A 16,008-nucleotide genomic window follows, 5' to 3' on the forward strand; every position below is an offset into this window, starting at 1 on the left:
TGACAGTATCCATTTTTCAAATCAATTTTGGAGAAATAACTAGAACCATGCAACTCATCTAACATGTCATCAAGTTTAGGGATAAGATGTCTATACCTTACAGTGATGTTGTTGATGACTCTACAATCCATGCACATTCTCCAAGTTTCATCCTTCTTTGGCACCAAGATGATGGGTATAGCACATGGGCTCAAGCTTTCTTTCACCCATCCTTTTTCCATCAAGCTCTCCACATGCCTTTGGATCTCTTTTGTCTCTTCTAAATTGCTTCTATATGTTGACTTATTTGGTAAGGACGCTCCTGGGATGAGATCAATTTGGTGCTCTATCTCTCTCAAAGGAGGTAACCCATGAGGGGTGTCTTTGGGGAAGACATCCCCAAACTCCTTCAATAATTCTTCCACACCTTAGGCAAAGAACTAGCAACAGAAGACAAACCATAATCATGAAACATTAGTAAATACATAGGTTGCCTAGCTAGCATCACTCTCTTCACCTCTTTTTCTCTCATGAACAAGCTCTGTATTTTTCTCTCTTCTTGATTTTCATCTTTTTTTACAGTTTCGCTTTTTTTTTTATCTCCACTCTTTTCTTTCTTTTCTCTCCTTTCATGCTTTCTCTTTTCATCAATTTTGTTTTTCTCTTCTTTTCTCTCTTGTTCTCTTTTCACTCTCATTTTTATTTGATCCTCACAAACCTCACTTGGAGACAAAGGTGTGAGGGTCACCTTTTTTCCTTTATGTACAAATGGAAATTTGTTTGTGACATCATTATGGACAACATACCTATCATACTATCAAGGCCTTCCAAGTAAGAAATGGCTAGCCTCCATAGGGACTACATCAAACAGTATCTCATCAACATACTTTCCAATGGAGAAGCATATCAAAACTTGTCTATCTACAATTAGCTCCCTATTCTCACTCAACCATTGTAGTTTGTAAGGCCTAGGGTGAGGGGAAGTTTTCAAAGCAATTAAACGTCTCCGCATCAGTATCTCATCAACTGTCCATGTTGTTTGTAAAATGTCTCCGTGTCAGTAGTAAAGGACATAAAAGTGGAATATTCCACAATTAAACGATCCAGCTTACCTAGGATGTCTGCATGTCCATGTTCTCCAGCTTAATGTTCATTAGGCTGGTGAGTACACAGTAGAAGTGATGGACATTGTAGGAATAAACTTTCTTGGACTTGGTCCACACATATTAACAGTTTGTCAAAGCCTAGTACCATGGTTGGAGGTTAGGGGCAAGAGAGAACCACAAGACACTACATAAAGAGGTGTCAATTTGCTTCCAACGAGCTTGGTTGTTGGTTGGAACATTTGTCAATTTTTTCGTCAAGTGATCGGCACGGCCTTGGCCTCGGAACCAAACTAAACAACAGCGGCCCAAGTGCTATAGCTGGCTGTCCTGATGAGTTTTTTGCACAGGATCAGCGGAACAGTGGTAAAAGTCACAGCGGAACTCAAGGCGGATGCGGTAGCCATGAGAAAAGTGCCAAATAGCAGTCAAAACAACCAAATGTGGTCAAACAGTAGCCAAGCGGTGCCAAACAGTGCTCAAACAAGGCCACCATAAGTGGAGGGTCATGACGGGAGGGTCGCCGGAAGAGGGTTTGTCGGAAAAGGTGTGCCATGCACTGAGAGATTGCTGGCGCATGAGATCCATGCCATAAATAGTTTTTCTGACATCTAGCTTCGAAATATTATTGTGTTTCTTTTTCAGCATCTGCTTGAACTTTCTGACTATATATAGTTAAGTAAATTGAGGAATGACTCGATCATTGTTTAGTTGTAGGGAAGGGAAAGGATTTGGGGGGATAACATTTCCGTGGAATCAACTGATTTTTTATCTTCAACATTGCTATATTTGGGTGGTAGAAACTTAGTTGATTTTACTCAAGTTATGTTCCACTTTTGCCATGTTATTTCTGTTATTGATCCTAAGATTCACATTTGTGCTTATTCGTTATTATTTTAAGTAAAAGTCATATGTTTTGAAATTGAGTGAAAAATTATGAGCATCTTTTTATATATGAAAATTACTGTATCTGCTGGCATATGGGTTTCTACAAATAAAGTATTCCATGTATTATACATAACTGAGTTCTAATCATCTCTTATTATAATTTATTCCATTTATCATGGGTTGACGATTCTTTTGATGTTAATAGGTTATTGATGGGCTTAATACTATCTGTAGTGCTGGCCACGCTGATACAGTAAAATCCATCAAGAATTGTATTTCTGGCAATCCCCGTGTTGTGATTTTCAATGATTGTGTCAGCCACATGTCGATCCCAATGGTTCGATATCTTCTGACAGGATCAATTTGTAGAGTCTCTCTCAATAATTCAATTAACAGCCTAAGTTCGTACATTATCCAATCTGTTGAAGTGTGTACGTCAGAAGAAGATAAAGTTGTTATGGTAAAGTTTATTGGTCTGCGTGGCATGAATTCTATTTCATAAATTTGTATCGTAATTAGCACTTAGGTAAAAAAAGGTTTACCAATTTTGCTTGATAGTGTGATATGTAGATTACCTGGGACTTTTCAACAAAGGAAATTTAATATAACAACTTACATATATTTGCAAGGTCTCCATAGGCTCAAATTATTTGACCTCAACTAGATATATTTTTCCCTTTCTATGAGGCTACAATTGCATTAAATATTTTGTTGATCTGTGCATCAAGTTTAGGATTTCAATTGGTATGTGTTTATTGTTCTACTTCTATGTTTGAATTTTCTCAATAACTTTATTTCCAGAACATTTACAATCTTTGTTTCATCTTTCACAAACCAATGTTTATATCTTCAAAAGCCTAAGTGCATATTATTCAGCTCTGGATAATGCTTGCATCTAGTTATTCATTTGTTTAGATACTTAAGTTTAAAAGCTCTAATGAGATTATTAATTCTTGCAGAGCATCGAAGCCCTGGATCAATTTCAGAGCAACAGTACACAGAATTCAAACATGCTATATATTTTAAGCAAAGATGTCAAGTGCCATAAATTGGTCAAGACTCTCAAATCCAAGGGTTATTCCGTTTCACTTGATTCTGATGCAGCAAATATTAATGATAGGTAAAGCATCAAATTTGGTTTTACATATGTTGGTTTGAAATTTTTTATTTTGATATCTAACATATCCAAGAGAACATTGTAGTAAGTTACAGGAAATCTACTGTACTGAAAATAGAAATGTATTCTCAGTGACTATTGCAGCTATCATCTGTTATTATGATTTTAAGAAACCTCCAATTAGGTCCAGCTTTGGTTGGCTCATCTTAGTTTCTAGTAACTTTCTGTGATCGAATGTTCCAACCTATTTTACAGTTTTCAAATCCAAAAATCACCATTATGCTTGGTCCAATTAAGAATGTTAAGCAATGGTTGATTTTGTTTTGTGCACCAGTAAAGCTGTTGTTTCTGTTTCTAGAGGCAAACTGGATTTCTTCTAATTGTTAACAATGGTCCATGCATTCAATTAGGATCTTATTAAGAACCAAAGATTCTTGCTGAATGCCTGGATGTATATGAAAGGACTTCTGTTTGTAAAATCAACCCTTGGTGAAATAAGGGTTGGGGTAGGGTTGTGAGGGAAGAAGCAACAAATAATATTCACTAGTGAGCCCAAGTTGACTAGTGGACCCTGAGCATTACAGAACACTGAGAACAGACAGCTGGCAGTGTGTGAATGCAGAGGGTCCTGGTTGGGAGAGAGCTGAATGTTTATAGGGAGGGTGTAGGAAGTTGTGAGAAGAGGAAGAAAAGTTTTGGTGGAAAGTGGGTGGGCATTGGCATGGGTGGAGATTGCTTATTGCAGTCTCTGGATATCTTTCTTTTGTTTCTTCTCTCCAATCTAAAATGCTACTGTTTCCGTGTTTTCCAGAGGCTTTCCCTCTTTTGTTTCAAACTGAGCTCGCATTTGCTGAATACATAATATTCACTCTCTTTTATACATGATTCCCAGTAATATTTACTCTGGTCCTTTTTAGAAGACCCAATTAACTGATTCACAAGGAAATTAGTTAATATAGTAACATTAAATTTGTCCTAAAGTTATGTATTTTTCCAAAAATTACTCCCAACATTAATGAAACAGTTGAAGCTTGAAATTTGAGTGAGGAAAAAATGTCTCTCACTAAGCTTATTCATAACTTGGTAAGATTACAAAATATATAGAGAAAAGATGGAAGAGAGAGACAGCCTACTCTCAGGCATATCTCTGCTAATTTCTCAGATAAGCAAGATATTACATCAGTCATACATCAAGTAAAGCAAGATATTCAACACTCCCCCTCAAGCTGGAGCATATAAATCATATGCACCAAGCTTGGAACATATAGACTGAATCCTAGGTCCTCTTAGGGACTTAGTCAAAATATCTGCTGGTTGATCATTGGAACTAATGAACTCAATGACAATCTCCTTGGACAATAGTTTCTCCCGAATGAAATGACAATCAATCTCTATGTGTTTAGTTCTCTCATGAAAAACAAGATTTGAAGCAATGTGAAGAGCAGCCTGATTATCACAATATAACTTCATTTGTCCAATTTCACAAAATCTCAACTCTTGGAGAAGTTGCTTAACCCACATAAGCTCACATGTAACCATAGCCATAGATCGATATTCAGCTTCTGCACTGGATCGAGCAACAACCGTTTGCTTCTTGCTTTTTCAAGAAATAATATTCCCTCTAATGAAGACATAATAATTTGATGTGGCTCTCCTATCCATGGGACAGTCAGTCCAATCTGCATCACAATATCCTGATAGTTGAGTATTACCCTTGTCATCATATAACAATCCTTTCCCAGGAGCTCTCTTAACATATCTAAGAATACGCATGACAGCATTCCAATGATCGACATGAGGATTCTGCATGAATTGACTAACTACTCCAACAGCAAAGAAAATATCAGGTCTTGTAATGGTGAGATTAATGAGCTTTCCTACAAGTCTCCTATACCTCTTAGAATCAGGATAAACTTCACTCTGATCTGCCATGAGCTTCAGGTTTGGGTCCATAGGACTATCAACAGGTCTACAATTTTGCACGTCTGTTTTCTCCAGAATATCCAAAGCATACTTCTTTTGAGAGATCATGACACCATCTCTAGATTGAGCCACCTCAATACCAAGAAAATACTTCGAATGCCCTAAATCTTTGGTCTGGAAATGACTGAATAGGTGCTCCTTTAGCTGGACAATCTTAGTAGTTTCATTCCCTGTAATCACTATATCATCAACATAAACCATTAGATAAACACACTTTCCAGGGGATGTATGACAGTAAAATACAGAATGATCAGCTTCACTTCGTTTCAGTCCAAAAAGCTAATAACATGACTAAATTTACCAAACCAGGCTCGAGGAGATTGCTTCAAACCATAGAGAGACCAGTGAAGCTTACACACAAGACCAGACTCCCCCTGAGCAACAAACCCAGGAGGTTGTTCCATATAAATATCCTCTTCAAGATCACCATGGAGGAAGACATTCTTAATATCAAGTTGATGGAGAGGCCAGTGGCGCATGGCAGCCATAGCAACAAACAGGCGAACAATAGTGATTTTGGCTACAGGAGAAAAAGTATCACAATAATAAAGACCATATATTTGTGTGTAGCCTTTAGCTACCAAGCGAGCCTTAAGTCGATCAAATGCACCATTGGGCCCAACTTTAACAGTATAGACCCATCTACAACCCACAATTGTCTTGCCAGGAGGAAGGGGAACAAGTTCCCATGTACCATTATTTTCAAGAGCCTACATTTCATCAATCATAGCCTGTCGCCAGCCAGGATGATCAAGTGCCTCACGGACAATGGAAGGGATAGTAAGTGATGATAATGAGAAAACAAAGGAAGTATATGAAGGAGACAAACGGTGATAACTTAAGAAATTATAAATAGGATGGGGATTACGAGTAGAACAAGTACCTTTCCTGATGGCAATGGGCCAGTCTGAGTCAGAATGAGGAGAAGAAGTGGAAGGAGAGGAATGACCCATGAGTTGAGGACTGGTTGAAGAAGGATGTGGATCACGAGAAGAGACTTCAGGTACGATAGATCCAACTTGTCTTGTCCTGTGTTGATATGTCATAAGAGGTGGAGGAGCAACTTCAAGTGAATTTGGTGGAGAAGATGGGATAACTCTGACATTTTGGTCTGAATTACCTGTAGGACAAAAAGAAGGAATTGGAAGAACTTCCTGGAGAGAAGAGGGATGATCCATGGAAGATGAAAAGAAGGGTGTGTCTTCAAAGAAGGTTACATCTACAAACATATAGTATTGTCTGGTGGTTGGAGAATAGCACTTGTAACCCTTTTGAAGACGAGAATAACCCAAGAAGACACACTTGACTGACCTAGCAGAAAGTTTGTCCAAATCAGGAGAAAGATTATGGACAAAACAAGTACAACCAAACACTTTGGGAGAAATATGAAACAATGGATCATGAGAAAAAATAATTGAATGACGAACTTGGTTGTCAAGAGAAGAAGAAGGCATCCTGTTAATTAAGTAACAAGCAGTAAGCACTGCATCTCCCCAATGATGGGTAGGAACATTGGAGTTTAACATTAGGGAGCGTGCAGTTTCAAGAAGATGACGATTCTTCCTCTCTGCTATACCATTTTGTTGAGGTGTATGAGGACATGTGGACTGATGTAGAATACCTTTTGAAGATAAAAAGGAAGAGAGATCATGAGAGAAATACTCTTTAGCATTATCACTTCTGAAAATCTTAATTGATTTGTCAAATTGATTCTCAATTTCCTTAAAGAATGATATGAGTATAGATAAAAGTTCAGATCTGTCTTTCATTAAGTAAATCCAAGTACATCTGGAAAATTCATCAATGAAGGTTACAAAATATCGAAAACCAAAAGATGCAACACGACTTGGTTCCCAAATATCAGAGTGAATGATAGAGAAAGCTGAGTCACATCTTTGTACAGTTTGAGAAAAAGATGATCTACCATGTTTTCCTAGTTGACAAGACTCAATCTAAGACTCTAAGATTCTTGAGACTAGGGATCATCATTTTCAACTTTGGTAGACTTGGATGGCCCAGACGATCCTGCAAAAGCTTGGGTTTTGAGGATGCAAAACAAGACACAGGAAAGCTGGATTCTAAATAATAAAATCCTTGTGATTCACGTCCTTTTCCAATTAGTCGACCCGTCTCATGTTCCTGAATAACAAAAGAATCAGCGGCAAAGGTTACTAAACAATTTAATGAGCGAGTCAACTGACTTAAAGAGATTAGATTATATGGACACTGAGGAACAAATAAAACATAATTTGATTGCAATGAAGGAGATAATGAAACTTGACCACTTCCTTGGGATGTAACTTTGGAACCATTAGCTACAGTAACAAGGTGAGGAACTTTTGAAAAAGAAATGGATGAGAAGGAGGACTTGTTACCAGAGATATGATCAGAGGCATTTGAGTCAAGTATCCAAGGACTAGGACTTCCAATGAATTGAGAAACACAAGCTGTTGAAAAACATGGTGCTGATGAGGATGATGCTTGATTGCTGGACTTCTCGGACTTGAGCCTCAAATACTCCTGATACTTTTCATTAGAGAATCCGGACTCCGGTTTTTCTGACTTAGACACCTGTGCTACTTTTTCAGGAGAGCCATGTAGTGAGTAACAGTTTTCTTGAGTGTAGCCCATCCTCTTCCAATAGGTGCAATGAGGACTTTCACCTCTTCCACCACGACCTCCTCTACTGTTACGGCCTCCCCCTCTCCCACGAGGTGCAACCATAGCCGATGTTTCCACCGCATCAGCTAGGTTTTCATCTTTCAACATATGTGGCACACGAAGCAGTCTAGTGATGAGAGAGTCCATTGATGGGACTTGATCTCCAGCAAGAACCTGATCTCGCACATGGTCAAAGTCTGAATGTAGACTCCTCAGGATAAGGACTATGTAGAACTTATCTAGTTTTCTATTCACTTCCTCTAACGAATCAGCCACCAGAAACCTCTTCAACTCTTCTACTGCAGCCCGAGCTTTTCCTATATGAGCAATCATGCCATGGCTGGTTTGTTTGAGGGCTGTAACCTTCATGGTTGCATCAAACAAACTCTGAATATCATTGACAAAGATTTCTTGGGCCTTCTTCTAGAAAGAACAAAATGTTTTGAATGATCTAAGGATCTTCAAAACGTCTGGCAAAACTGATTGTCATAAAACTGCACAAAGCTGATAATCCAGCTTCTGCCATTCAGGTCTTTTATCGATTGGAACCTCCTCAGCACCTTTCTCCAAGTGGTAATGGTGACCTTGGCCGAGAAACCACAGCTCCATTGAAGCAGACTAAGATAAATAATTTTTCCAGTTGAGTTTAGTTGTTGTGATGATTGGAGTTCCGGAGAAGGAGAGAACTTGACCAGACGAAGCCATTTCTACTCAAGAACACAAAATCCTAAGAGTAAACGGAGAGATGAGCAAGGTCGACACGTTCTGAGTGTCGAAACCAAAGACTGAAGGCTGGAATGGCCTCAGGACGCGCCGACGAGACGACTGGCGTTGGTCTGGCCGGATTCCGGCGCTAAGAAGACAGCGTGTGGCGACCACGCGCCGATGTGGGTGACGGACGGTGAGGGTGTGTGGTGACGCGTGGGTGACCTGTTGGTCATGCGACTTGTGGGGTTGGGTTGTGCTTCTCGAGGCGCACCAAATCCTGCTTGTCACCGGAAAAATGGCGATGACGGTGGCGGCATGGTGGCCGATGGCAGCGGACGGCGGCGTGTATAAATTCAGCTCTGATGCCAAGTTGAAGCTTGAAATTTGAGTGAGAAAAAAATGTCTCTCACTAAGCTTATTCATAACTTGATAAGATTACAAAATATATAGAGAAAAGATGGAAGATAGAGACAGCCTACTCTCAGGCCTATCTCTGCTAACTTCTCAGATAAGCAAAATATTACATCAGTCATACATCAAGTAAAGCAAGATATTTAAGCAAGATATTCAACAGAAACAGACTCTTGTTCTTTTTTGAATTCTTTTAATTCTCTCACCAATAATATATTTATTACTTTAATTTTTATGGGCTATGTATGTCAAGAAGCAAATTAGGGTTCTCAAACTGCTCTTCATACAAGGGAAAGATAGACTTCCATAGAGCTTAAAATATTAATGCATTCCACCTATTATTTGTTGAACTAAGAGAAGTGACTCATAATTAAGCATTTTTCTGTTAAAAAAATAATAATAATACTAGAGGCATTTCAAATTGGTTCTTATACAAACCAAGCAAAACCTCTAATTTGGTTCCTTATGAAAAGGACCAGAGGGAGTATTGTTTTTTCATAACTGATTTGTTGGATTTGGTAGGAGGCAGGGCTAGCTGATTGTAAAGTTTCCAACTAATTATCTTTTTGTTGAATGTTCAATAGGAGCTTACTGTTTTGTTTTACAGGGTGGATTCAGACCGCAGAGCAGCGGTTTCTTTGATTGATTTGGTGCAAATCTCTACTACGGATATAGGGACGTATGATGTGGTAGTCCTACCTAGTTTTGTACCCTCAATTGACACTTACGTGCATATTTTGACAAAGATGGCTCGCACAAGTGTCAATGGTGTATTGCACAGTTTCTTAACAAAAAGAGATACAGAACTTGCTGCACCGTTGATTGCGGTTCTTGAACAATGCGGTCAGGAAGTGCCTCAGACCCTTCAGGATCTGAATCATACATCGAACATGTTGGAAGATTGAATGTTGAAGGTGCTTAGTCATCAATTTTTTTATGTTCATTCCGTCTCTGCGGCTCATGATATCAAAAGATCAATTCCTTTTACTTTGGAATTTGGGCTGGGAGCTGAGTGGTAGGGATTGTAGGTTTCCTATGCTTGGAATTTGGAAACCTTCACGTTAAGAATCCCATTAAGAAATTTTTTGCAATATTATCTCTGCTTCTGTTTCAAGACTGTATTTTACTGTAATCGAATGAGCTTCTTTGTCGCAACATCATTTTGTTGCTTTTGTAGCAGCATAGAAACAAACATTTAATTCTTTAGATACTATCTTTTATTAAAATTAAGATTTTATTTTAGTAACTTATTAGTAAGTGTTTTAAGATTAGCATTAATTTTTAAAGTGAAATTTTAATTATAATTAGGAAACAGTGCTAATATCTTAAAACTGAATTTAAGTTTTTTTTTGAAAGCATCTTGTCCCACTGTATTGTGTACCAACTTGGCATCCATGCATTTAGGGCATCATCATAATTCCAGCAACTTTTTCACTTCGAGTTTTTAAATGGGTTTCACCATTATATACCACTTGCATACTTTTAATAATTAATTTGTCGGTAATCCGGTTATTTCACTAAATGATTTTTTATAAAAGAATTAAAAAAAAGGTACTGTAAAAAAAGTAAAAAGACTAACATTCATATATTATTATTATTATTATCATCATCATGTAGGCTTTGGGTTCCTTAAAAAAAGGATGCACTTTGGGACTTTATTCTTCTACATTGTTATGTGAATTTTATTGTTGCAACCCTTGCATGGGTAAAACACCATCACCTTGAGCACTGCCATTGCTACTACCACAAAAAAAGTAAAAGAACTGTAATCAAAATTGTAAAAAATAGAATGAAGATCAGAAGAAAACTCTATCAAAAACAGAAAATCCAACACACGACACATTCCGATCTTTAAAGCAAACTCACTCATTTGATATTGTGATTCTCTTGTTTTATTGTGCCCGCCAAAGATGCAACACACTTGTTGGGAACAATAACCGTGATTATTTATTTACAAAAACAAAATTAAAATATCAAAATAACAAAAACAAAAGATGGATGAAAGTTGGAGAAAGAAAAGATTAACGAAAAGAGAGAGTAATAATAATAATAATAATAATAATAATAATAATAATAATAATAATAATAATAATAATAATAATAATAATATGGTACGAAGGTTGAACAATATATTTGTCACCAATGCTAATGTCTAGTGTAGTCGATCACATCTGCTTAGAAAAAAAAGATAATAAATCTAAAATTGTCCCGCAAAAACATATACCATATTTTATTCTATAATGATTAATAAGCAAATTAAAAATTATCTACTAATACATCAGATGAAGCTTGTCCACTCAATATTTCTTCAAATATAGTAAGTCATATACACGTTCAGGAATTTCAAGAACCTCATGTTTTTTAGTTGTACATCCACCCAATAAAGCATCAATTTATTTTCTTCCCTATTTTTTTATTTTCTGATTAGAGAAAAAATAAGAAACTATAGGAGAATATAATAATAATAATAATAATAATAAAACAAAGCACACAAAAAGAAACTTGATCGTTGAAATATGATACAATGATTCAACAATTAATTACGTTTATATTAATATTTAATGAATTATTATATATAGTAATCAATTATTATATGTTAATAAATGTAATGAAAGTCATAATTTCTTGATGCTGAATCATTGTATGTTAAGATGATTTGATTGGATAACAATTAAAGTAATTAAAAAAATTCAATTGGAATAATATGTTTACTATTACTATTAGCATCAACATTGAATAAATTAAATAAATATTAATTGATTACATGTTAATAAATTAATAATAACAATTAAAGTATTATATATTAACCTTAATGATACGATAAACGCTGCAATCATTGGGACTCCGTTAGTTTCTCTCAATTCCCTGCGCTTTATCTTTTTGTCATTTGATTCAACAACTTCTCTTGATTTATATCAATTTTTGTCTCTTTTAATTATGGGTCTACATTATACAACTCACTCATTTCACCAACCAATAATATAATATGCTATTACTATAAGCGAAGAATAGGTTGTTTATTTTACAAAAGTGAGAATAAAAAAATGCATAATCTCGAGAAGAAAAAATTGAGTAAGAATCAATGACTTATTTGTCATATAAGAATAACAAAAAACAAATAGTTTCCAATCATTGGTTGATGGAAGAGATACAATAACTTCAATTTTGTGAATATTGAAGCAAGAATCCTATCCTTGCCAGAATGTGAAAGCCTAAAAATTGATATACCCAAAGTGAGAATAAAAAAAATGCAGAATCTTAGAAAAATAAACATTAAAACACAAAAAAAGAATGTTGTTTTAATTAATATAATTTTCTGTTTTCATCAAGCAAGAGCTATGAACAGATTGCTACTTGAGAAATTCTTCTTCCACCATCTTAGTAACTATGCATGCAGCTCATCAATAACACTTGATCAAGACACAGGGTTCCACATCTCTGACTCTGAAATGCTAATAAAAACTTCTAAAAATAATATTACATCATCACACTTGATCAAGTAGGAGAAAAAACATAATAAAATAGAATCTATCAATAAAGCCACAACTGCATGAAATTTGAATTCCAAAAAAAAAAATAAAAAATATATGAAATTAAAAAAATTATCAGACACAAATAATACATGAATATAGAATGAAGGGGGGGGGGGGGGATTGTAACAATGAGAATTAGGTATCAATCAAATTTTTAAGAAAATAATATATTATTTTAAATACTTTTCTATAGAATCAGTCTCTTTTTCAAAAAAAGAGAAAGTTTGTTTTTTTTTAAGATGGTAAACAAATAGTATAAATAAATAAATTAAATTTTTTCTTAAATGTTTTAAAAATAATTGATGCAACATAATTTGGGAATTATTTTTCTTATTATGTAACTATTTTTTTTAGTACATGCAAAGGATCACATAGGAAGTGTTGTAAGGTTTGCTATGGTGGTGTTTTGCGGGTTCCAGTTTGTGTTCTTGTTTCAGGTTTTCATTTTTCATTCCAAAAACAGACATGCACAGTTAAAACATTATTAAAGAAACTGAATACCTTTCTGTAGATTCTATTGTGAGTCCATTTGAATCACACCTCAGAGTCTGAAAAACTTCATCAAGTGGCACGATTTCCTGCAAAGAGATTAAAAGGAAAAAAGAAAAAAAAAATAGAATAAAACCATAATCCACACAAAAATTGAGGAAATTTGCCAAAAAAACAAAACAGAACTTAAAACTTCCAACACCAGGAACATAAAAACAAAACCCAGAATCACTCATCAATCCCATGCTTACTACTCGTATTTTTCAACTGCAAAAAGAAAAAGGTAGACATGAATGATATGGCGGCAAGAAACACATCACCGACCAGTGAAGCAGAACATAGTAATGTCTTGGAACATAATACCTGTTGTAGCAAAAAATAAAGTAAAAAACATTAGCTACCAAGCTGCAGTGAAAATGTTCATATCCTTTTTTGTTGTTATGCTAGAAAAAAAACAGCAACAACAACGTTTTTTTCCTTATTGTTTTTTTACCTGTAACAACAGAAAGCAATAGAGTAGTAATGTCTTGGAACATAATACCTGTTGTAGCAAAAAATAAAATAAAAAACATTAGAAAAACAAACATGCATGAGAACGAAAACCAAACATCCATGAGAACATAAAAAACACTAAACAAACAACCATGAATTACCAGGAAAACATCAATAACAGGAAGCAAAAGTCAAAACTTCTCCACTCAACAAAAAATGGACAACAGCAAAGGGACCAAAAACACAAAAAAATGAAAAGTTAACATGCTTGAGAACAAAAATAAAACATGCATGAGAACATCAGGGAAAGAAAAAAAACTCATATTGTCAACAAATCATTTCCTTACACCTTCGATGCAAAAGGAAAACCATCTTGGCCCTTTAACAAATGGGAATGGAGGCTCCTAAAATTACCCTCAGTACCTGATCAAGCAAAAAATAAAACTTGTACTGTCAACAAATCTAAAAGAACCTGAAGAAGCAGAAAAATAAAAAAAAAATCTGAAGAAGCGGAATGCTAGAAATACCTTGGCAACTCTGGTTGTAGCTCTAGACCAATGGGAAATGGCAATTGAGGGAAATAAAAAACAAAAAATAAATATGAAATTTAATGGAAAAGATCCATATAAGTGTGAGGAAATTCGGAGACGCGTTCCATCTCCATGATTAAGAGAACCACGAAAACTTCAAAGAGATTTGAAGGAAAAGATTCAAAAATAGAAAGATAAAAGATAAAAGAAAAAGAGGAGAGGATTGAGGAAGAGAAAAAGAAAGAGGGAGAAAGAGAAGATTGAGGAAGAGAAAAAGAAGATTGAGGAAGGGAGAGTAACATGGAGAAGACTCAGGAAGAGAGAGGAGAGTTCCGATTATTAAGTGAAATTAAATGGGGAGTGAAAATCCGCCAATCAAGGAGTGACATATATTCGAAACTGCACTTGCAACGCGACATGTGGCGGGGGCAACAGAAAAAAGGTGCAAAAAAATAAAGGGGCAAAATGATCAAAAAACCGAAAAAAGTGACATGTGTCGCAATTCTAGATAGGGGCACAATAGGCTTTTCCAGATACTTCTCTTTTATAGATAGTATATAGATAATAGGCTTCTCTAGTAACTTTGGGTATTGGTTGTTGCTAGGTGTACCCAACAATATTGTTTGTGCACACAACAATTTCAGTGAAGTGACAAAAATGTCCTTCACTTAATTTTAAAAATTCTCTCCCTCTCATCTCCCTCAGGCATTCTATATTCTTCCGCTGCAACGTAGCTTCCTCCTTTGTCTTTGCGTTATCGTTGTCACATCGTCGCCGTCTCAGTCTCCATTGGCTCCGTTCAGGTCGTCCGCACCACAGCAGTGGTTTTCTGCCGTCAAGGTAAGTTTTTTTTTTGTTTCGTGGTTTATTATTGCCTTTGGTATCCGTGTAACACATACAAATTATCTAATTCGTAATCCGTATAACTCATACAGATTAGGTAACCATATGCTTTTTTAAAATTATTAAATTAATTTTATTTATTTTTTAATAGTAAATGTTTTTTATATTTATAAAAATATTATTTTGATTTTTGTTTTTAAATATTTATTTTTTATTAAATATAAATAAGTTTGTAAATCATTATTGTTTAATTTTTAAATAAAAGATTATTTTTTTATGTTTTTAAATAGTAATTTTTTTAATTGTAAATATATTATTTTGTTTTTTGTTTATAAATGATTATTGTTTATTAAAAAAATAGATTATTTTGAATTAGATCAAAATTAATTGTTACAAAATTTATTATGTAGATTTACATGTGCATTAAATATACGTTAGAAATTTTAGTGTTATATATAACAACATTAATTATTTTATAAGATAATTGATTTATTAGCCTAGTTGGTTAGAGCGTTATGCTAATAACGCGAAAGTCAAAGGTTTGATTCCTACATGGATCATTAATTTTAAATTAATTTGTAAAATATGCTTTTGAAAAGATTCTTACATGGACCATTAATTCGTAAAACATACTTTTGAATTTTTTTTTTTAAAATCGTATGGGTCACTTATGGATTTTGGATTTCAATTGACCATTTTTTGAAAAGAGTGATATATTTGGACGCCTATAAATTTAAATACTATTAATATCTCTCATTTCTCTATCACTCTTTTCCTATTATACTAAATCATCAATCAAATGAGTTACTTATTTCTCTTTCTCTTCCTTTCTCTCTCAAGGTGTAGATATCTCAAGGCGTGTTTAACAAACATTTTCTTTTTGAAAAGTATACAAAAGATGAAAAAAAGTAAGCAAGTGTTATCTTCACCCTTATTATTTTTAGGGGTATTCAGTCTCTTTAAACTTTAATTTTTTTTAAATATCATCCTAAATTTTAATTTTATCTTAACTATTTCTTGGAATTTATCTCTTTTATAAATAGAAATCATGAACTTTGAATTGTTATGATTGATCTTAGAGTTTAATGGTATCAACACTTTTAATGTATGATAGTTTTATACTGTTACAACAATGTTGGTATAGAAAAATGTTGATCTTAACAATGTTTTAATAAGACGATTTTTCAAGGATTATTCAACAATTAAAGCAAGACAATTTTAACAAGACAATCTTAACAATGTTTTAAAAAAATGTTATCTCAATGATGTTG

General features: G+C 34.7%; 1 protein-coding gene across 1 annotated transcript in view; it reads left to right on the forward strand.

Annotated features, from left to right (window-relative positions):
* The window catches only part of LOC100809099 (pre-mRNA-processing ATP-dependent RNA helicase prp5), a 31,937-nt gene extending 21,932 nt beyond the window's left edge, over window positions 1-10,005 (forward strand). Inside the window, exons 5-7 of the mRNA XM_003518981.5 lie at window positions 2,176-2,430; window positions 2,930-3,090; window positions 9,458-10,005. Coding sequence (XP_003519029.1) covers window positions 2,176-2,430; window positions 2,930-3,090; window positions 9,458-9,755 — 714 coding nt within the window. The 3' untranslated portion in view covers window positions 9,756-10,005. The remainder of the gene's footprint in view (window positions 1-2,175; window positions 2,431-2,929; window positions 3,091-9,457) is intronic.
* The last annotated feature ends 6,003 nt before the right edge of the window (window positions 10,006-16,008 follow it).

The sequence above is a fragment of the Glycine max genome, chromosome 2, assembly GCF_000004515.6.
Source record: "Glycine max cultivar Williams 82 chromosome 2, Glycine_max_v4.0, whole genome shotgun sequence".
NCBI lineage: Eukaryota > Viridiplantae > Streptophyta > Magnoliopsida > Fabales > Fabaceae > Glycine > Glycine max.